This window comes from Giraffa tippelskirchi, chromosome 5 (assembly GCF_054371585.1).
Source record: "Giraffa tippelskirchi isolate mGirTip1 chromosome 5, T2T-mGirTip1v1.2.pri, whole genome shotgun sequence".
NCBI lineage: Eukaryota > Metazoa > Chordata > Mammalia > Artiodactyla > Giraffidae > Giraffa > Giraffa tippelskirchi.
This window is the reverse complement of record NC_137279.1, coordinates 168,181,452-168,205,456: the sequence shown is the minus strand read 5'-3', so window position 1 is coordinate 168,205,456 and position 24,005 is coordinate 168,181,452. Positions and strand designations below refer to the sequence as shown.

Here is a 24,005-nt window from a genome sequence, read left to right as displayed (position 1 = left end):
AAAGGATTTTCAAATGGCCAGGTTTTCAAATCCTGCACAATTGGCTGCTGTCGCCTGCAGAATTATATTCATATATTCTCCTCTCATTCATATTTTCATTCGTTCATTATAGCTTTTTCTTTGTGCCAGGTGCCATGTTTGGCACGGTTCAGTTACAAAGTCATGTCCAACTCTTTGCCACCTCGTGGACTACAACATGCCAGGCTTCCCTGTCCTTCACTATCTCCCTGAGTGTGTCCTTCACTATCATCTCCCTCAGGTCCACTGAGTTGAGGATGCCATCCAACCATCTCATCCTCTGTCACCCCCTTCTGTCACCAGGAGGAGGGCACCACGTCCTGCCCTCAGTCTTTCCTAGCATCAATGTCTTTTCCAATGAGCTGGCTCTTCATATCAGGTGGCCAAAGTATTGGAGCTTCAGCTTCAGCATCAGTCCTTCCAATGAATATTCAGGGTTGATTTCCTCTAGGATTGACAGGTTTGATTTCCTTGCTGTCCAAGGAACTCTCGAGTGTCTTCTCCAACACCACAGTTCAAAAGCATCAATTCTTTGGCGCTCAGCATTCTTTATAGTCCAACGTTCACATCCATACATGACTATTGGAAAAACCATCAGTTCAGTTCAGTTCAGTCTCTCAGTCATGTCTGACTCTTTGCGATGCCATGGACTGCAGTATGCCAGGCTTTCCTGTCCATCACCAACTCCCGGAGTTTACTCAAACTCATGTCCATAGAGTCGGTGATGCCATCCAACCATCTCATCCCTGTCATCCCCTACTCCTCCTGCCTTCAGTCTTTCCCAGCATCAGGGTCTTTTCCAATGAGTCAGTTCTTCACATCAAGTGGCCAAAGTATTGGAGTTTCAGCTTCACCATCAGTCCTTCCAATGAACACCCAGGATTGATCTCCTTTAGGATGGACTGGTTGGATCTCCTTGCAGTCCAAGGGACTCTCAAGAGTCTTCTCCAACACCACAGTTCAAAAGCATCAATTCTTCGGCACTCAGCTTTCTTTATAGTCCAACTCTCACATCCATACATGACCACTGGAAAAACCATAGCCTTGACTAGACAGACCTTTGCTGGCAAAGTAATGTCTCTGCTTTTTAATATACTGTCTAGGTTTGTCATAGCTTTCCTTCCAAAGAACAAGTGTCTTTTAATTTCATGGCTGCAGTCACCATCAGCAGTGATTTTGGAGCCTAAGAAAATAAAATATATCACTGTTTCCACTTTTTCCCCAACTGGTTGCCATAAAGTGAAGGGACCAGATGCCATGATCTTAGATTTTTGAATGTTGAGTTTTAAGCCAGGTTTTTCACTCCTCTCTTTCACCCTCATCAGGAGGCTCTTTAGTTTCTCTTCACTTTCTGCCATTAGGGTGGTGTCATATCTCAGGTTATTGATATTTCTTCCACCAATCTTGATTCCAGCTTGTGATTCATTCAGCCTGGCATTTCACATGATGTACTCTACATGTAAGTTAAATAAGCAGGGTGACGATATACAGCCTTAAGGTACTCCTTTCCCAATTTTGAACCAGTCTGTTGTTCCATGTCCAGTTCTAACTGTTGCTTCTTGACCCACATACAAGTTTCTCAAGAGACAGTGGTCTGGTATTCCCATCTCTTTAAGAATTTTCCACAGATTGTTGTGATCCACACAGTCAAAGGCTTCAGTGTAGTCGATGAAGCAGATGTTTTTCTGAAATTCTCTTGCTTTCTCTATGATCCATTGGATGTTGGCAATTTGATCTCTGGTTGCTCTGCCTTTTCTAAATCCAGCTTTTACATCTGGAAGTTTTTGGTTCATGTACTGCTAAAGCCTAGCTTGAAAGATTTTGAGCATTACCTTGCTAGCAAGTGAAATGAGTACAATTGTATGGTAGTTTGAACATTTTTTGGCATTGCCCTTTAAGATTGGAATGAAAATTGACCTTTTCCAGTCCTGTGGCCACTGCTGAGTTTTCCAAATTTGTTGACATATTGAGTGCAGCACTTTCACAGCATCATCTTTTAGGATTTTAAATGTCTCATCTTGAATTCCATCACCTCCACTAGCTTTGTTCATAGTGCTTCCTAAGGCCCACTTGACTTCACACTCCAGGATGTCTGGCTCTAGGTAAGTGATCACACCATTGTGGTTATCCTGGTCATTAAGGCCTTTTCTATATAGTTCTTCTGTATATTCTTGCCACATCTTCTTAATCTCTTCTTCTGTTAAGTCCTTGCCAAATCTAGGCTCTATTGAGCCCATCTTTGCATGAAACGTTCCCTTTCTCCAGTTTTCTTGAAGAAATCACTAGTCTTTCCCATTCTATTGTTTCCCTCTCTTTCTTTTCATTATTCACATAAGAAGGCTTTCTTATCTCTCCTTGCTATTCTCTGGAACTCTGCATTTAGTTGGGTATATCTTTCCCTTTCTCCTTTGCCTTTTGCGTCTCTTCTTTTCTCAGCTATTGTAAGGCCTCCTCAGACAACCACTTTGCCTTCTTGCATTTCTTTTTCTTGGGGATGGTTTTGGTCACTGACTCCTGTACAGTGTTATGAACCTCTGCCCATAGGTCTTCAGGCACTCTGTCTACCAGATCTAATGCCTTGAATCTATTCATTTCCTCCACTGTATAATCATAAGGGATTTGATTTAGGTCATACCTGAATGGCCTAGTAGTTTTCCTTATTATCTTCAATTTAAGCCTGAATTTTGCCATAAGAATCTGATGATCTGAGCCACGGTCAGCTCCAGGTCTTCTTTTGCTGACTGTATAGAGCTTCTCCATCTTTGACTACAAAGAATATAATCAATCTGATTTCAGTATTGACTATCTGGTGATGTCCATATGCAGAGTTGTCTCTTGTGTTGTTGGAAGAGGGTGTTTGCTATGACCAGTGTGTTCTCTTGACAATACTCTGTTAGCCTTTGCCCTGCTTCATTTTTGTTCTCCAGGGCCAAACTTTCCTGTTACTCCAGATATCTATTGGCTTCCTACTTTTGCATTCCAATCCCTATGATGAAAAGGACATTTTTGTGTGTGTTAGTTCTAGAAGGTCTTGTAGGTCTTCACAGAACTGTTCAGCTTCTTCAGCATCAGTGGTTGGAGCATAGACTTGGATTACTATGGTGTTGAATGGTTTGCCTTGAAAACAAACCGAGGTCATTCTGTCGTTTTTGAGATTGCACCCAAGTACTTCATTTAAGACTCTTTTGCTGACTATGAGAGATACTCCATTTCCTCTAAGAGATTCTTGCCACAGTAGTAGATATAATGGTCATCTGAATTAAATTCGTCCATTTCCATCCATTTTAGTTCACTGATTACTAAAATGTCAATATTCACTCTTGCCATCTCCTGTTTGACCACATCAAATTTACTTTGATTCATGGACCTAACATTCCAGGTTCCTATGCAATATTGTTCTTTACAGCATTGGACTTTACTTTCACCACAAGATACAACCACATCGACATCCATAAAACAGACTGGTCATGATGGACTGTTCTGACAAAATGTGGTCCACTGAAGGAAAGTATGGCAAACCACTCCAGCATTCTTTCCTGGAGAACCCCATAAACAGTATGAAAAGGCAAAAAGACATGACACCAGAAGATGAGCCCCCCAGGTCAGGAGGTGTCCAATATGCTACTGGGAAAGAGTGGAGAAATAGCTCCAGAGAGAGAGCTGGGCCAAAGTGGAAACACTGCTCAGTTTTGGATGTGTCTGGTGGTGAAAGAACATTACTTCACACCACTTTAGGGCTAGTTGCATTTACATATTCACAGTCCTGGCACATCTTCTCTCCATTTTACAGATGAGAAAACTTGTAAGAGGTTAAGTTACTATCTTCGATTATCTCAGTGAGAGGAAGTGTCAGAACTAGGATGAAAACTCAGGCCTGTCTGGTCCCAAGCCCCGGCTTGATCTGCTCCACAGATGTCTAAGTCTAAATGACTCTTATAACCTGCTCTACACAGATCACTTGAAAAGTCACTGACTGACCCTCTGCTGTCTTCTGGGCACTGTTGTGGCACTTGGGGATATGGAAATGAGTAAATCCCTCAGCACCCAATCAGAATCCCATTCCAGTCCTACCACCCGCTTCCCCATAAACCCCTTGTGGTTCCTCTCCTTGCCTTGGACCTTCCTGAGGCATGGAGTGCTTTAGTGGCTCAGACAGTGAGGTAGAGTTTGCATGAAGTGAGCTATGAAGTCACATTGCATATCAGTGTGCTTCAAAGTTTATGACCCCAAGGGCAGCCTGCAGGGCTGACTTTTCCTGCTTTCCTGCGCGCATGTTAAGTCGCTTCAGTCATTTCTGACTCTTTGTGACTCTATGGACTGTAGCCCACCAGGCTCCTCTGTCCGTGGGATTCTCCAGGTAAGAATACTGGAGTGGGTTGCCATGCCCTTCTCCAGGGGATCTTCCCAACTCAGGGATCGAACCCATGTTTTCTGCAGCTCCTACACTGCAGGTGGATTCTTTTACCACTGATCCACAAGGGAAGCCCCCTAGGCTTGGACAGAACATGGTTCATAAACATCACAGACAATTTCAAACTGGAGAAGGGAAACTGGGGTCCTCAGGACATTTAGGTGATCGGTGTACTCCAGACCCTGAAATAACCCTTCTGGCATGTTCCTGTCGAGCCCCACCGTTGCAGGGTGGAGACCTTGTTTTGCTCTGGACTCCATTTGGCCCTTTTCATGAAAGCTGGCCTTTAAAAAATTTGCAGGTAAACACTGTTTCCTTGGATAGTGCTAGAGGAGAATTGCTGTCTTTAAAAGCATGTCTCAGGAAATGAAGACTCCCTGTGGAGAAGCAGCTGGTGTTATCACATGTCTGGTCGACTTTCCAAACACCTGTTATCAGTAGTTTCTGTTTTTGATCAAGATGTGAGCCCAAGGGCTGCAGCCTTGCTGAAGGGCAGAACTGGCACTGTAGGTACATTATCTCATTTAATCTGTATGGACACCTGGTGAGATAGTGACTTTTATGAATGAAGGAAAATGAAGATCAAAAGGTGAAGGAGTTTTCAGCTTATATGTTAGACAGCCAGCATTCAAACTTAAAACTGCCTGACTCAAAACCTTAACAAATGTTAGATCACCCCTCCAGTTCTTTCCCAGAAGTCACAGTGGGTTACCTTTCTTTCAGAGTCATAGGTCTGTGAAATTCTAGAAGACTAGTGGCTCTTCAGTCCAGTTACCACCATCAGCAAGAATCTTTAACTTCATTGAAAGGTGGATTCATCCAGGTCTTGTGCAAACCTGTCTGATAATAAAAAACTCACCACCTCTTGAGGCAGTACATTTACCATGGGACAACTCTGATCATTTGAAGTTCATTTTTTGAACTTTTTTTTTTTGGTCACATCATATGGTATGTGAGATCTCCTTTCCCTGACCATGGATCGAACCCAGGCAATGGCAGCAAAAGCCCAGAATCCTAACCATTAGGCCACCAGGGAACTCCCTGGAGTTCATCTTATAGTAAGGACAGATTTTGCCCCCTTGGACCCTCCCCTGTCGTCCCCAGCTCTGTCCTTGAAGCTGGATCCCCTGTCCCCAGGAAGACATTCAGTGCAGTGCCTACTACCTGACTGTCTGCTGATCTGGAATGCATCCCCCCAGCTCTCTCACCCACTCCTCAAAGGATCCTACTTTTAGAGGCTTTTTCCAGCCAGGTACCCATAGATGTCCCTTGTAAAGGGTGTGGTCCCAACCCGAACACGAATCTTCCAGATCAGTCAGTCAGTCAGTCAGTTCAGTCACTCAGTCCTGTCTGATTCTTTGCGACCCCAGGGACTACAGCACACCAGGCCTCCCTGTGTCTATCACCAGCTCCCAGAGTTTACTCAAACTCATGTCCATTGAGTTGGTGATGCCATCCAACCATCTCATCCTCTGTCATCCCCTTCTCCCCCCGCCTTCAATCTTTCCCAGCATCAGGGTCTTTTCAAATGAGTCAGCTCTTCGCATCAGGTGGCCAAAGTATTGTAGTTTCAGCTTCAGCATCTGTCCTTCCAATGAATTCAGGACTGATTTCCTTTAGGATGGACTGGTTTGATCTCCTTGAAGTCCGAGGGACTCTCAAGAGTCTTCTCCAACACCACAGTTCAAAAGCATCAGTTCTTCGGCACTCAGCTTTCTTTATAGTCCAACTCTCACATCCATACATGACTACTGGAGAAACCATAGCTTTAACTAGATGGACCTTTGTTGGCAAAGTAATGTCTCGGCTTTTTAATGAGCTGTCTAGGTTTGTCATAGCTTTTCTCCCAAGGAGCAAGCGTCTTTTAATTTCATGGCTGCAGTCACCTTCTGCAGTGATTTTGGAGCCAAAAAAGTGAAGTCTGTCACTGTTTCCACTGCTTCCCCATCTATTTGCCATGGAGGATGGGACCAGATGCCATTATTTTAGTTTTCTGAATGTTGAGTTTTAAGCTAACTTTTTCACTCTCCTCTTTCACTTCCATCAAGAGGCTCTTTCTGCCATAAGGGTGGTGTCATCTGCATATCTGAGGTTATTGATATTTCTCTTAGGATCTTGATTACAGTTTGTGCTTCATCCAGTCCAGCATTTCTCATGATGTACTCTGCATATAACTTAAATAAGCAGGGTGACAATATACAGCCTTGACGTACTCCTTTCCCAATTTGGAACCAGTCTGTTGTTCCATGTCCAGTTCTTACTGTTGCTTCCTGACCTGCATACAGGTTTCTCAGGAAGCAGGTAAGGTGGTCTGGTGTTCCCATCTCTTTAAGAATTTTCCACAGTTTGTTGAGATCCACACAAAGGCTTTGGCATAGTCAATAAAGCAGAAGTAGATGTTTTTCTGGAATGCTCTTGCTTTTTTGATGATCCAACAGATGTTGGCAGTTTGATCTCTGGTTCCTCTGCCTTTACTAAATCCAGCTTGAACGTCTGGAATTTCATAGTTCACGTGTTGCTTAAGCCTGGCTTGGAGAATTTTGAGCATTATTTTGCTAGCGTGTGAGATGAGTGCAATTGTGCCGTAGCTTGAGCATTCTTTGGCATTGTCTTTCTTTGGTATTGGAATGAAATCTGCCCCTTTCCAGTCCTGTGGCCACTGCTGAGTTTTCCAAATGTGCTGGCATATTGAGTGCAGCACTTTCACAGCATCATCTTTTAGGATTTGAAATAGCTCAACTGGAATTCCATCACCTCCACTAGCTTTGTTTGTAGTGACGCTTCCTAAGGCCCACTTGACTCTGCGTTCCAGGATGTCTGGCTTTAGGTGAGTGATCACACCATTGTGATTATCTGGGTCAGGAAGATCTTTTTTGTATAGTTCTGTGTATTCTTGCCACCTCTTCTTAATATCTTCTGCTTCTTTTAGGTCCATACCATTTCTGTCCTTTATTGTGCCCATCTTTGCATGAAATATTCCCTTGGTATCTCTAATTTTCTTGAAGAGATCTCTAGTCTTTCCCATTCTATTGTTTTCCTCTATTTCTTTGCATTAACACTGAAGAAGGCTTTCTTATCCCCCCTTGCTATTCTTTGGAACTCTGCATTCAAATGGGCATATCTTTCCTTTGCTCCTTTGCCTTTCGCTTCTCTTCTTTTCATAACTGTTTGTAAGGCCTCCTCAGACAACCATTTTGCCTTTTTGCATTTCTTTTTCTTGGGGATGGTCTTGATCACTGCCCCCTGTACAATGTCATGAACCTCCGTCCATAGTTCTTCAGGCACTCTGTCTATCAGATCTAATCCCTTGAATCTATTTGTCACTTCCACTGAATATTTGTAAGGGATTTGATTTAAGTCATACATGAATGGTTTAGTGGTTTTCCCTACTTTCTTCAACTGAAGTCCGAATTTGGCAATAAGGAGTTCATGATCTGAGCCACCGATAACAGCCTTATAAACAGTTAAGTATATCTCAAAAAAGGAAATAATATTTAATTAAAATACTGAAGTAAAAAGTATTAAACTAATACTAAAGTACTACAAAGTACTACATGCTCAGTGTGGGAAAAAATGGAAAGGACAGGAGAAACAGAAAAGAAAAGCAATCATGAGAGATCCCCAGTGACTTAGCTTGGGTTCCCTAGAAGACTGGGAAACAAAGGATTTTAAGGCAAGCAGTTTGCATGACAAACGATCCTAGAAAATACTGGTACAGGGTGGGGCAGTGAGATGGGAAAGGGAAGGAGCTAATGACAGTGTGCTACCAAGCAAGTCACCACCAAGGGCCATCAGTGTTTAAACTGCTATCCTGTGCCAGCCACTGTAGTTAAAACATGCATCTCAGAGTCATCCCATCTGAGGGCCAGGAAGCTGGGTATTTACATATCAGTTTCTTTTAGTCACTGGTTGTATTGCTGGAGGGAGAAGAGAGGCATCCATTTTCCTATACTTTTGACCTGTTCAGTGTGCAGAGATTCTTCTAGGCCCAGGAAAGCTTTCAGGCAAAGAGATACATATGCTGGCATTGAAACCTTGGCCAGAATATTCCAGAATTGTAAGATCCAGTGGGACATGGACAGGACATCCACAGCCTGTGCTATACCCAGAGACAGCTCATTAACATTTAGTGTATTTCCATCCAACCTCACCCTGTTATGTTATATATGTACATGTTATATTTATGTATTTAAGTTAGGGCTACACTATATATTTAGTAGTGGGTCCTGCCTTTTTCACTTCACATTAACTCATCAGAATTTATCCTTGATCTTCAATTTTATTTGAAAACATGTTTTTAATGGCTCTATACTATTCCATTGTAGGGATAGCCAATAATTTATTTAGCCCTGGGAAAGCAGACTCACCAAAGCTCTAAGGTGTTTCTGTTTAGTGGAAAATAGCCATCAGCTAGCTGGGAGTGAAATCCAGCAGAAATGGCAAAGGCAGGAATCTGAGGCTACGGTCAGGGTTGGGCTAGGGAAGGCAGAAAAGCTGCAGAAGGAGTTGTAGGCAGAAGGGGCACACAGGCAAGCCTGGTCCTACTACTGGGAGAATATCCCACAGTGTCTGATGAAAATTAGGTACTCAATAATCATTGCTAAGTGCGTAGTGTGTGCTAGGGTCTGTACAGGGGAGAACAAAGCCAGTTAAACATGGTCTCAGTATGCTTACAAAGAGCACACGAGGAATATGTTGAACTACGATGTGCCAAGAATATTACAGATATCATTCACCCTCACTACCACCTGAGAGGTGCTGTGTTTTGATCATTATCACTTTTCAGGCAAAGAAGCTGAGACTCAACAGGCTTAATAATTTCATCAAGATGTCCTATCAAGTTAGTTACAGATCTGGGTCCTAAATTTACCAGGTGGGTCTGTGAGAGTTCCAAAGCTCTTTGCTCTTTCCCTACCACACTGGACTCCCTGACCAAGTGGAAAGTGCTAATGACCTCGAGTAAGGTGTCCTGGCTGGGTAGGCCTGGTCTGGGAGAAGAAAAGAAAGGGAAAGTGGACCAAAGAAAGCACTGAGGAGGAGACATTGAGATGGGCCTTCAAGGACAGGTAAAATTTTGATGTGGGGAGATGATGGGAGGGATCATGTGAAACAGAAAGACAGTGGCTCCCTGGACGAGCCAGAAGGTAGTTGTCTGGAGACCAGATGACCGGGGCCTGACTTGGGGCAGAGGCAATGAGGTTGAGGGGTGAGGGACCAGCAGCAGAAAAGGGGTTCTGGATGTGGAGTCCACCCTGATGTGATGACCCACTAGAGACTGGGTCAGAAATTACCTTGAAGGTGGATGGACAGTTGATACTAAATTGAGGCTTGCTGTGTGTCTTGATTTTTAAGAAATGGCAGTGTGGGGAGGGCTCTTTAAGATCATCTCTAGGGACTTCTCTGGTCATCTAGTGGCTAAGATTCTGCCCTCCCAATGCAGGGGGGAGGGGTTTGCTCTTTGGTTGGGGAACCAGATCCCTCATGCCACAGCTAAGAATCCACGTGCCATAACTAAGACCTGGAACGGCCAACTGAACTATAAATAAATAAAAATAATTATTGAAAAAGATCATCTCTAGCTTCTTGGGGTGGCAGCAGGTTGAGGAAAGGAGAGGAGAAGAAAGGGAACACAAACTAAGTCTCAACTATATGGTGGCACTGGGCCATGTCAAGTTATGTATGTGGTGAGGACTTGCCACATAGCTGATGCTCTTTCCCAGGCTTAGACCCCGAAAGTCGAGACAGAACAAAAGTTAAGGTTGGCTGATTCCTATAACACCTACAATATTTCTCCTGTAACACGTTGCCTTCCAAGTCCTTTCCTGACACTCCGCTCCCTTGTGGTTTTCTGTCCCCAGTATTGGTGCTCTTGTGGGCCTGTCCACAGCAGCAGTGGTCCTCCTGGCCTTCATTGTCACTGCCTGTGTGCTCTGTTACCTGTTCATCAGCTCAAAACCCCACGCAAAGTTGGACCCAGGCTTAAACTTGCAGACAACAGGTAAGAAAGAGGCCGCATGATTTCCTTGTATTCAGCAGGCTAGCACCGTTTCAGAGGGGAGATATTTGGAAATGATGTTTGGAATATTTGCCTCACATGTGTTTCTGGAATATTAAGGAGCACCAGCACATTTTTCAGGAGGTTCATGGTATGAACATTTCCATCACAAACTCTTCATGTGCTCATTGATAATCAAAATAATTCTATATTTGTTACAGGGAGATATTACTAAACATCCTACAATATAGAGGACAGCACCCTGCAATAGAGTTATCTGACCCAGAACTTCCCTGGTGGTTCAGCGGTTAAGACTCTGTGCTTCCAGGGCAGGGGGCACAGATTCTATCTCTGGTTTAGGAAGGTCCCACAGGCTGCATAACAAGGTCTAAAAAAAAAAAAAAAAGGTTATCTGACCTAGAATGTCAATAGTGTTGATGTTGAGAAACCTTAGAATAGAAAAAGACTCCAGAAAGAGACTAATTAAAATATAGTAACATGAATAAAATGTTTAATTTTAAAAATAAGAGAAATATTAGCATATTTGCCTCCAACAAATGCAAATAACACAAAAGAGACTATGTATAAAGTTAAAAAAACAAGTGGTGGACTGAAAAGATATTGTAAATACAGACACACAGTCAACCCTTATTATTTGCAGACTCCATGCTGGTGAATTTGCCTACTTGCTAGAATTAATTTGTAACCTCAAAAATCAATACTTTCAGTGTTTTTGAGGTCATTTGCAGACGTGGATGTGCACAGAGCAACAAAAACTTTGAGTTGCCCTGTCACACTTAGGTTGCCCAGCTGAGGCTGCACAAGGCCAAGCTTGCCTTTTTGTTTCAGCTCTCATATTATGAACAAGCGTCCTTTTCATGGTATATTTTGTGTCACATTTTTGTGTTTTTATTGGCAATTTCGCTGTTGAAAATGGCTCCCAAATATAACGTTGAAGTGCTGTCTAGTATTCCTCAAGGTAAAAAGGTTGTCATGTGCCTTATGGAAAAAATACACGTGTTCGATACACTTTGTTCAGACAGGAGTTATAGTGCTGTTGGCCATGAGTTAAATGTTATCAATTAGTAATATATATTAAATAAGGTATCTTTAAGCAGAAACATACACAAAGCAAAGTTATATATTGATTGGTTGACAAAAATGTGACCAGAGGTTCACAGGAACCTAAATTTGTATTTCCCTAAGGAGCAATGATTCAGTATTTGCTAATTCAGTGTTAATGGTAACTTAACAGAACAAAATAACTGTGAATAATGGGCTTCCCCAGTGGCTCAGCTAGTAAAGAATCCGCCCGCAATGTCAGAGACCTGGGTTCAATCCATGGGTTGGGAAGATCCCCTGCAGAAGGGAACAGCCACTCACTCCAGTATTCTGGCCTGGAGAATTCCATGGACTGTATAGTCCATGGGGTCGCAAAGAGTTGGACATGACTGAGCAACTTTCACTTTCCTCATGGCTCAGTGGTAAAGAATCTGCCTGCCAAGCAGGAGACGCAGGTTTGATCCCTGGGTTGGGACATCCCCTGGAGAAGGAAGTGGCAACCCTCTACAGTATTCTTGCTTGGGAAATCCATGGCCAAAGGAGCCTGGCAGGCTACAGTCCCTGGGGTCACAAACACCTGGACACGACTTAGTGACTGAGCATGCATGCACAGTAAATAATGAGAATCAACTGTATATAAAATAGAGACAGGATTGATATCTAGGATATATAAGTGCACCTTTAAACACATGAGAAAAACATAATCCACCAAAAAAATACAAATGCCCAACACACATGAAAAGATGCTCAACCTTACTAATAATCAGGAGAATGCAATTTAAGAATGATATACCTTTTCAAAAAATGATTTAAAAAACAATTACATTGGCAAAAATAAAAAATGGATCACGTTGATAGTGAGAAGGTTACATGGGGGAATGGATAATCTCATATACCACTGGTAAGGATAAAGTGGCAAAACCACCTGTAGAGCATTTTGGCACTGTCCATTTAAACTGAAAATGTATATAGCCTATTAGTGATTCCACTTCTAATTATCTGCTTTAGAGACACAGTTGCACTAGGAGAGGACTTGTAAAGATGGATACCATGACAATTTGTTACACTGGAAATAAACTAAATGTCCATCAACATAGGAGGAATGAAAAATAATACTGTGGTTAAAAGGAATGCATTAACTCTAAATAGACCATTTCATTTGCTCCTCATAATAACCAGGCGGTGTATAGATCTTATTAAAATCTATTTTACAGATGTGGAGACTAAAGCCCACATACCTAGTCAGTGAATGATAGAGCCAACTCTATCTCCACCTTCCTTTCTCTCCATATCCCTGTGCTGAGGAAGGGAAGTCCCCACTTGATGCCAGACACTGTTTGAAACTTTACATGCACTATCTTGTCTAATTTTCCAAACTACCCCAGTGAGGTAGGTATTATTATCGCCCATCTTACAGATGTGAAAACCATGTTTCAAAGAGGTCAGATGACTTGCCCACAGGGTCACAGTTTGTAAATTGCAGAGTTGTAATTCAAATATGTGTGTTTTTCTGCCTCCAAAGTCCTATTCTCTCTACCTCACCAGGCCGGGTGTGTGGCGGTGCTTAGGCCCTGCTCCCCACACTTCTCCCCACCCTATCACCTGCAGCCTTTCTAAATCAATGAACACAGTTCACCTGGTGGTCCTGTGAATGAAGACCACCCTCCTGCTTTTCACTGCTCAGCCACTGGCTAGATTTTTTGATTATTCAATCACCAGGGTTTGATACAGCTTGTGTTCTTGGTTATTGCTTCTTATTTTTAAAATGGAAAATGCATTTCCTGTTTATTAAATAACAGCTTTCAGCTCTCTCTGTCTTTTGCCCAAACTCAGCTCTTAGTTCCTTCCTTTCTTCTTCATGAAATGCTGTCCTCTCCTTCCTCTGAACCACAGCATCAACCCAACATTTGGGTTGATCAAACCCAGCATCAAAGTTTACAGGCCACTACCTTACACTCATCAGAGCTTTCACCCTTACACAGACTTTCATCTGTTTTTTTCTCCTTCTACAGTAGGACCTGTAGAGAGATCGTGTGTGCATGAGAGCGTGCTAAGTTGCTTCAGTCATGTCCAACTCTGCGCGACCCTATGGGCTGTAGCCTGCCAGGCTCCTCTGTCCAACATGGGATTCTCCAGGCAAGAATACTAGAGTGGGTTGCCATGCCCTCCTCCAGGGGATCTTCCCAACTCAGAGATTGAACCCGAGTCTCTTATGTCTCTTGCATTTGCAGGCAGGTTCTTTACCACTAGCGCCACCTGGGAAGCCCATAGAGAGATCATTAGCTCCATTTTACAGGAGAGGAAATCAAGGCTCAGCCAAGGGAAGGGAATTGGCCCAAGTCTACACAGCTAGTGGGCTTGTGATGCTGGGATGTCAACTCCGATTTCCCTACTCTAAAATCCACAATCATTACACACAGTACCTTGGGTCCTGATCTCTGAGCCTGAGGGCAAGGGTGGGGTGGGGAATTCCTTGTCGAGAGCAGAGTGAAAATAGAACAGTTTCTGAAAATAGGCTCCTATTGCTGCCCAGGTATTCTCTACTGTCCCATTAACCCCATCCCACCCATCCCTCAAACTTGGGATGCAATGAAGACCATAGCTTTCTCATTCTTGTACTTTGTGAGGAACTAGCTTGATCAGAGACTGACCAAGCACCTACTTTTGTGCTAGGCACTATGCCAAGGACTTTAAATACATTATCCCATTTAACCTGTTCAGCTACTTTACGTTATTATCAACTCTATTTTACAGATGGGGTAAGTGAGGTAAGTATTCTAACCTAGGTACCTTTAATAAGAGATAAAAAATGGGAGGTGGGGAGACTCATCCTCCTCTGAAAAATGTTGGTGGGGATATCATTAATCAGTCATTTTCACTAACTCATCTCTCACCTCTCTCATTCATTGCTGGTCTGAATACAGTTAACAACCACCTCAGAGAATTATTTGGCATTAGCTGGCTTGTGGCTCTGATGCTCAGTCGTGTATGACTCTTTGCCACCCTATGGACTGTAGCCTGCCAGCCTCCTCTGTCCATGTATTTCCCCAAGCAAGAATACTGGAGTGGGTTGCCATTTCCTGCTCAAGAGGATGTTCTCGACCCAGGTTTTGAACCTATGCCCGGGTCTCCCACATTGGCAAGTGAAGTCTTTACCATTAGCACCACCTGGGAAGTCCCTCTAACTCTTAGGGCTCCTGGGAATCGAGCCTGATGTTCTCAGTTTGTCAATGGGTTGCTGAGGCCCAGAAAGTGACAGTGATGTGCCCAAGGTCACCCAGCCAATTGGCCAAGACTTTGCCTCCAGGGCCAAAGATCTTTTCCTATAGCAGGCCTTCTGACCTTCCAGGAAGTGTTCCACTTCCTCAGAGCCCACTGGTTTTTACTTAACCACACTTGGGGAGTTGGTACCTATGATCCAAACAAGCCTCAGAGATGAGTCAGTCTTGACTCATCTCCAATCAGGGAGAAAATCTGAGAACTCCTTTCCTGCTGCTTACCACAGGCTAAGACCCCAGGCAATGGGGGGACTAGCCAAAAGGTCCCTGAAAAAAGAGGGGAAAGCACAACCCTGCTGGGATGTTAGAGAACCTGGCTACAATTCTGGCTTTGTTACTCTCATTGTGTGGCCTTAGGCGAGTCACTTCTCCCTGGACCTTAATTTACTCTGTAAAATGTGTACAACAATACCCACTAAGAAAGCAATAAAACTAGAGATGATGCTTACATTGGAGCTTGGTTTCTGATACATGGTAGCTTTTAAAAATGAGTAACCCTCATTTTTATTATTGTTAGGCATTAGATTTTTACATGTGAGTCGCCTCAGACTGTTGATACGTCAAAGATAGGAATCGTGTCTTAAATGCCTTTGTGTCCCCAGCACCTAGCAGAGTTCCTAACCTACTAAGGGTAGACTTGTTCTGTGGAAAGAGCCCAAGCTTTGGAATCAAGTAGAATTGAAAATGTATTCTGGATCCAGTACTAATAGCTGTGTCAATGGTAACCTTCTCTGTCTGTATTTGTCTATAATATGAAATAATAACACTCACCCCAGAGAATCATTAGAAGAATTGAATAAGATTATTGTGCCAGCGTGTTTTAGCCAAACATGAATCTTCTTATTGTAAATTGAAAATTGAATCTTTTATAGGTGCCTTTAGGCATCCTCCTCTTCTCTTGGCTAGCACCTTTATAAGATGGAACTTCCTCCCCCAGGCTTCAGGCACCACTGAGGGACTTTAATAACTTTCACTATATGTCAGCCAGAGGAAGAAGCAGAAATATGTGTACTCAAGAGTTGGACCACTGCCTATTTTGCTGGTTTCCCTGGAAGGGGACTGAAGAGTTGTGGATTTGAAGACCCTGGGATACTCATGTGAGGGAATCCATGGCATCTGGGAAAGAGAATCATGTAAAAAAAGGCATATTTGGCCCACAAGTTCAGTGTGAACCTGCATTTTTATATATCTGCCAAAAAAAATATGAGTGAAATCTCAGGTCATGTTAACAGAATTATAGAGTCTGGAAGCAAGAGAATAATGGTCCTTCTTTACCCCCAATTGAATTAGAACACATCGGCCATTACATCTCAGAGGTAACATTTTAGCATCCACTCCACAGGTTCATAACTTTGAGTTCCAAATACATCACTCAAGGGTCCCCAAATATAGCAATGAGAATTCTTGAGCAATTTCCAATATTTCAAAGGTTTTCCTGGGACCAAGTTTCTTTGTTTTGAGCTAGAATTGTATTAGGCTAAGGAAGGTAATTAGCGTGGGCTCTTTCCTGCTAATCAGAACTCTTTGATTAACAGAAAGAGGTCATGGGAAGTGGGGAGACTAGTAGCTAATAAAGGCAGTCCATTAAAGAGAATTCTTTACAATTTAGAATTCAAGGGAAAAGAAATAGAAAAATGAGGCCAGCCCTACTTTCCACCCCATTTGATAGAATAGTAACTGAGATCCAGAGAGGAGAAGGGGTTAGCCCAAGGTAGTGTAATCATTTAATATCAGGATGAGGATTTAAGCCAAGGTTTTATAGCTCCTGAAAGCCCAAGGATTCCTTCCAACCCCTGACTGCCTGCGGCTCAGAGCCCCACAATTTAAGAGGAACCTTAACCAATCAGTCAGAAGGTGATCAGAGGTGAGTGACCAGCTTGGTCTGAGAACCAGATTATGTGGGTATGGGCTGAAGAGCTGGGCACATTTGGCTCTGAGCAAAGTAGGCTCAGGGCTCACAGCCCAGGACCCCAGGCCTCTGCAAGGCTGTCCTGAGGCAGGAAAAAGAGACATTTTATGAGATGTCAGAGAACAGAGTTGAATCAGTGGGAGAAGCCATAGGGAGGCAGATGTTGATTCAAAAAAGCTAGGTCTTTCTTAGACTAAGACTTGAAATTCTTTCGTAAAGTGCACCCTCAAAGTTACATGAGGGCTATATTTGGTTCACCAATTTGTAACTCTCCATTTAAAAAAAAGGGCACCCCAAAGCCTGGACGGTAACCAGGAAAAGGCTAAACGTGGGATTCATTGAAGGAGATTCTTGCATTGAATAGAAAATTGAACTAAATCCTTGCGCCAAATGGAATGTCTTAAAATGCAAGCTTAAATAACAAAAAAATCCCAAAGAATCTACAAAACACAGAGAGAGAGACACACTAAAAAACCTCCTAAACCTAATAAGTGCACTTAGCAAGGTCATAGTAGCTAAGGTCAGAACCAAATATCAATTGTATTTATATATGTATCAGCGACAAACAACTGGAGACTAAAATTTTAAATATAGGGACTTCCCTGGAGGTCCACTGGTTAAGAATCTGCCTGCCAATGCAGGGGACAACAGGAGTTCAATCACTGCTCTGGGAAGATTCCACATGCCTCAAGGCAACTGAGCTCTAATGCCACAGCTACTGAGCCTGTTCCCCAAAGCCTATGCTCCACAACAAGAGAAGCCACAGTGATGAGAACCCCGCCCACTGCAACTAGAGAGTAGCTCTCACTTGCCACAGCTAGAGAAAGGCTGCATGCAGCAACAAAGACCCAGTGCAGCCAAATAAATAATTTTCTAAAAAGACAGACCTTTAAAAAATAAAATGTCATCTATAGTCACTCTAAAAAAATGAAATAATGAGGTATAAAGCTAACAAACATGTATAGGATCTATACAATAAAAACTACAAAATGCTAGTGAAGGAAATCAAAGAAGCCCTAAATAAATGGAAAGATACACTCTATCATGGGCTTCCCTGGTGGCTCCGTGGTAAAGAATCTGCCTGCCAATGCAGGAGACACAGGTTTGATACCTGGGTCAGGAAGACTCTCTGAAGGAGGAAATGGCAACCCACTGCAGTATTCTTGCCTGGAGAATTCCACGGACAGAGAAACCTGGCGGGCTATAGTCCACAGGGTCGCAAAGAGTCAGACACGACTGAGCGACTCACACACACACACATATCATGTCATGAATTGGAAGACTCAACATAGTAGAGATAAAAACCATAGCAGCTCTTTGGTATATATAGAGAAACTGATTCTAAAATTTATATGGAAAGACAAAGGAAATAGAATAGCTAAAATAATATTGAAAGAGAGAAAGTTGGAGGAAATCACCCTACTTGATTTTAAGACATTATAGAGCAAAAATAATGAGGACAGTGTGGTACTGGAGGAGGGACAGACACCAAGATCAAGATAAAACTGATTGAGTGTCATTTCAGGGGCTCTGAAGAGCCTTGGCACCATAGTCCTTTATATCTCGGTGCAGAAAAGAATTCAGCAAGAGGCAAAATGATAGATAAGAAGGGATGTATTAGAATAGGAAGTTTGTGAGGTTTACAAGCCCCCAGGTGAGAAATGCCTCACCCCAAGAACCTACTGGGCTACAGTTTTATAATCAAAGGAAAAGTGGGGAGGGGGAGAAGAACTTTGTCTTTCTCGAGTAGATGTCATGCTCTCATCATCATCTTGTCCTTCTTTGGGCAGGGGAGTTTTTTGTCTGCACATGGTCAGGCTTAGGTCTACAAATTACTGTTTTTTATGTGTGCAGAGAGCATGTCCTAGGGATCATTAACTCACTGAGCTCACTGGGCAGGATGTGGGGCTCATGCCACCATTGTTTTATTGTTTGGGGGCATGTCTCATCCTTCCGTTGCATGCTTTTGTTGCTAAGCAAGACTGCTTGGTTTCATGGCTAAGCAAACCCATTTTCTTGAGTAATCATTAACTTACAGGGGTCTCCCATATTTTTAAAATCCACCATGTAATTTTTGTGGTTAAGCAAACCTGCTTTCTTGAGTGATCATTAACTTATAGGTGTCTCTCATATATGTTCTATTTACAATCCGCTAGTGAGATTAACTATTTAATCATCTACTTTGTTCCTATCAAAGATATAGACCCACATCATTTTTATGTACAAAAGATTTTTGACAAAGGTATAAAAGCAATTCAATGGGGGAAGAAGAGTCTTTTCAATATATAATGTTGAAACAACTAGACTTCCATAAACACCTTTTAAAAAACATAAAAAAACACCTTTTACATAACCTCATACTTTACATAAAAATTAACCCAAAATAAGTCATGGACCAAAATGTAACCTATATAACTTTAAAACTTTTAGAAGAAAACAGGAGAAGATCTTCATGACCCGGGGTTAGGCAAAGAATTCTTAGACAAGCCATCAAAAGCACAAAAAAATACGTTAGTCATTGATCTAGATCAAAATTCAAAATGTTTGTGCTGATAAAGACTCTAGTAAGAAGATGAAAAGAAGAGCCTCTAACTGGGAAATAATAGTCACATATCTGACAAAGCACTTTTGCCCAGAACATATAAAGAATCCCCTAAACTCAACATTAAGAAAACAAACAGGGCTTCTCTGGTGGCTCAGTGGTAAAGAATCTATCTGCCTGCCAATTAGGAGACTGGTTCGTTCCCAGATCCAGGAAGATCCCACATACTGCAGGGCAACTAGGTGTGCACACGAGCGTGCACATCACAACTACTGAGCCTGTGCTCTAAAGCCTGGGAAGCACGACTACTGAGCCCACACGCCGCAGCTACTGAAGCCCGCATGCCCCAGAGCCTGTGCTCCATAAGAAACACCACCGCAATGAGAAGCCCATGTACCATAACTAGAAAGTAGCCTCTGCTCATCACAAATAGAGAAAAGCCCACACAGCAACAAAGACTCAGCACAGCCAAAAATAAATTAATTAATTAAAATTAAACAAACAAACAAACAATGCTGTTAGAAAATGAGCATAAGACTTGAACTGATACTTCACTGAAGAGGAGATACAGATAGCAAATAAGCACATGAGAATATGTTTCATCTTCATTAGCCATTAAGGAAACACATATCAAAGCCACAATGAGATACCACTTCTCACCTATCAGAATATTAAACTAAAAACACTGGCAATTCCAAGGGAGGATAGAGCAACTGGATCTCTTACACATTTTTGGTGGGAATTAAAATGATACAATGAAATTATAAGCCATGAAAATGACATAATGAAATTATAAGCCATGAAATTAAAAGACGCTTACTCCTTGGAAGGAAGGTTATGACCAACCTAGATAGCTTATTTAAAAGCAGAGACATTACTTTGCCAACAAAGGTCCGTCTAGTCAAGGCTATGGTTTTTCCAGTGGTCATGTATGGATGTGAGAGTTGGACGGTGAAGAAAGCTGAGCGCCGAAGAATTAATGCTTCTGAACTGTGGTGTTGGAGAAGACTCTTGAGAGTCCCTTGGACTGCAAGGAGATCCAATCAGTCCATCCTAAAGGAGATCAATCCTGGGTGTTCACTGGAAGGACTGATGTTGAAGCTGAAACTCCAATACTTTGGCCACCTCATGTGAAGAGTTGACTCATTGGAAAAGACCCTAATGCTGAGAAGGATTGGGGGCAGGAGAAGAAGGGGACGACAGAGGATGAAATGGTTGGATGGCATCACTAACTCGATGGACATGGGTTTGGGTAAGCTCCGAGAGTTGGTGATGGACAGGGAGGCCTGGCGTGCTGCGATTCATGGGGTTGCAAAGAGTTGGACACGACTGAGCGACTGAACTGAAAATGATATAGCCACTTTGGAAGACAGTGTTTTCATAAAGTTAATCATCCATATGTATTAGTTTCCTATGACCACTGTATCAAATTACCACAGACTTGGTGGCTTAATATAGTAAATATGTATTCTCTCACAGTTCTCAGGGCTGGAAATTCAAAATCAGTTTTGCTGGGCAGAAATCAATGACTCCACAGGAAAGTCTGTTCCCTGACTCTTCCAGTTTCTGGTGACTGCTAGCATTCCTTTGCTTGTAGCTCACTCTAGTCTCTACCTCTGTCTTTACATCACTATCTGTGAGTGTCTCTCTCCCTCTGCCTTTCTCCTTTAAGGGCACTTGTGATGGCATTTAGGGCCCATCCAGATAATTGAGGATAATCTCATCTCAAAACCCTTAATTTCATCACATCTGCAAAAACCATAGAAGTTAACATTTACAGGTTCCAGAAATTGGGACCTGATATATTTGGGGGTCACCATTCAGTCCACTATACCATTCAAAACAATATTATTATTATTATCCTAGAGAAATGAAAATGTATGTCTGCACAAAAACCTATACACAAATGCTCATAACAGCTTTATTTTTAATAGACAAAAACTAGAAACAACCCAAACATTCTTTAGTGGGCAAATGGTACAACCATACAATAGAATATATGCCGCCATAAAAACAAATGAACTGTCAATACACATAACAGCTTGAATGGATTGCAAGGGTATTAAACAGAGTGAAAAAAGCGCACCTCAAAAGGTCGTACACTGTATAATTCATCTGCGTAACATTTCTTAAGTGACAAAGTTATGTATGGAGAAGGGGCTAGTGGTTACCAGAGTTAGGTTTAGTAGGAAGTTCTGACGTAAAGGGGTAGCATGAGGAAATTTTTCTTTGTGGTGATGGGACAGTTCTTTGTCTTGATTGTGGCAGTGATTATATACAACTGTACATATGATAGGGCTTCCCAGGTGGCGCTAGTGGTGAAGAACAGCCTGCCAATGCAGGAGACATAAAAGATGCGGCTTCAAGGGTGGAGTCAGTAAGATCTCCTGGAGGAGGGCATGGCAACCAACCCACTCCAGTCATCTTGCCTAGAGAGTCCCATGGGCAGAGAAGCCTGGCAGGCTACAGTCCACAGGGTCACAAAGAGTTGGACATGAATGAAGTCCATATAAAAAAAAAATGGGTAAAATTGAATAGGATTTGTAGTTTAGTCAGTTGTACTATATTAATGTCAGTCTCCTAGTTTTGAAATTACTCCATGGTTATATAAGTTATTATCATTGGGGAAAGCTAGGTGAAGGATACAATGGAACTCTCTACTATTTTGTGACTTTTTGTGAGTCTTAAATTATTAAAAATAGAGAGTTCAAAACAAAGAAGAAACTTTATTGGCTCTGTAAATGAGAAGTCCAAAAGTAGGGTGAGCTTTAGGAATGGTTTCAGTGGAAGTTCATTGTCCTCAGGCTTATGGCTCTATCCTCTGAGATTCTCACAACTCTGCCCTCTTGTGTTAGCTTTCTCCTCAGACTGATTTTTCCCATGGTAGTAAGCTGGCTTCCAGAAGTCCTTGGGACTGTGTTCTTTTTGTTCCTGTCTAGCCAGGGGAAGAAAGAAGGAGCGCTCTCTTCCTTCATCCCTCCCCTGGGGGAGCAGGAGGCCTCACTCTGACTGGACCACCTCAGGTCATGTGCCTAATCACTATATCCAGGGAAATACTATGCTCTGATTGCCGACCCCTGTAGCAAAGGAACAGGATTACTTGACAGGCTCATATCAATCAGGCCCCACTGCTGGAGCTGAGATGGGGTCAGTCCCAACCAAACATAATTGCTGGGTAGAAAGAGGGTGGAATGGGTGGAATGGATGTTGTGTAGCCAACTCCAGTGTCCCATATGGCCTCCTTCTTGAAATTCCCTCTTTTCTTTTTTTTTAGAGGCATCATTCATCCTTGGACTCTTCCATCAATGGGTTTTAAAGCATAGGAGTTTTCTAGATAAAGAAAGTATAAAATGCCATTCCAGGCAGAAGAAACAGTAAAAGCAAAGACTCAGAGATGTAAAGGAATGGATCCATTCAGGGAACAATAAAATTTTGGTGTAGTAAAGCATTGAGTTCTTCAGAGAAGAGTAGTAGTGAAAAAGCTAGAGAAGGGTTGGGGCCCATACCTAAAGAACCTTGAATGCCACATCAAGTATCACAGGTCATGGGAAGACATTGAATGCTTTTGAGAAAGAGTAGTACATGAACTCACTTAACCTTAGAAAGATCTCTCTGGAAGATGGCCCAACCAAAGGCTGTCCTTCAGTCTGAGCAGAAGAAAATGAAAACCTGATCTAGTGTGGTGCCTTGAGGATGGAGAGAATGGGTGGCTACAGCAGATAGTGATATGGTAGAATTAACAGGACCTGAAGTGAATTGCTTGACCTTGGAAAGGAGTAGGGAGAGAAGGTGTGAGAGTTGACACTTGATATACTTGATTTCTAGCTTGAACACTTGATACATCTTTTATTCAAAAAAGGCAAGAGTGCTTAATTGTGTCAAATGCTTCTAATAAGTCAAAGGAGACGATGATTTATAAGTAACTATGGGATTTAGTGACAAAAATTTTAAGTTGTGTTGCAGGCAGAAACCAAGTAGGTTGCAGCAGAATGTCATGAATGAAAAGTGGGAAATAATATGGCCAAGTGAGCTTTCTATCAAGTCCAGATATAAAAGGAGGAGAGGACCAAGCAGTAGGTGAAGAGAGTCATGAACTCTATTCTTAAAGCAAAGAACAATATATATTTTTAAAATTGCTGCACTTCCCTGCAGGCTAGCTGTGTAGTCAGCCTGAACCTTCATTTAACAAGTGAGTTTTTAATAGTACCTACCCTATGAGTTTATGGTGAAGGTGAAGTCTTCATATCTGCTAGCAATTGTTTTTTGTCTGTCCCCTCCACTAAACTTTAAGTTCATGAGAAACATTGACAGCTCGTAGTTCACAATGTGATATATTATTAATGAATATTTGTTTAAATGAATGATGCATTTAAGACTCTGAGCACATCCCTGTCCAAGGTAAGCACTCAGGGAAGCTGCTGCTGCTGCTGCTAAGTTGCAGCTAGCCAACATGTATAATACGATCCTGATGGAAAGGAAGGGCTTACAGGAGGAAGCCCCATGCCCTTGGCTTGCTGTTTTCCAGACCCTGATGAGGTACCTCTTGATTGCCAAGGTGGAAACAACTCAGTGGAGGTGCCAGGAGTGAGCCCTCTCAGGCAGAGTCACCCCTTCCTGAACTCATGGCTGGACTGCAATGAGGAGCAGGCTAAGGATCCCAAACGCCTCCTCCAGCACTGCTTCATGGCTACAGTGACCGCCAGTGACCTTCCAGGGAGCCCTGAGGAGGTTCCTGTCCCCAGTCTATTATACCCAGCCCCATAAACATCCAATAAATGTCTCTACACTAT

General features: G+C 42.5%; 2 protein-coding genes across 2 annotated transcripts in view; both read left to right on the top strand.

The window, feature by feature from the left end:
• GPX7 (glutathione peroxidase 7) overlaps positions 1 to 15,924 on the top strand; it is a 40,759-nt gene extending 24,835 nt beyond the window's left edge. The window contains exon 7 of the transcript XR_014052218.1: positions 15,702 to 15,924. The gene's annotated coding sequence lies outside the window, so the exon portion shown is untranslated. The remainder of the gene's footprint in view (positions 1 to 15,701) is intronic.
• SHISAL2A (shisa like 2A) overlaps positions 1 to 24,005 on the top strand; it is a 25,468-nt gene extending 1,463 nt beyond the window's left edge. Inside the window, exons 2-3 of the mRNA XM_081485302.1 lie at positions 10,288 to 10,427; positions 23,741 to 24,005. Of these exons, the coding sequence (XP_081341428.1) occupies positions 10,288 to 10,427; positions 23,741 to 23,979 (379 nt within the window). The 3' untranslated portion in view covers positions 23,980 to 24,005. The remainder of the gene's footprint in view (positions 1 to 10,287; positions 10,428 to 23,740) is intronic.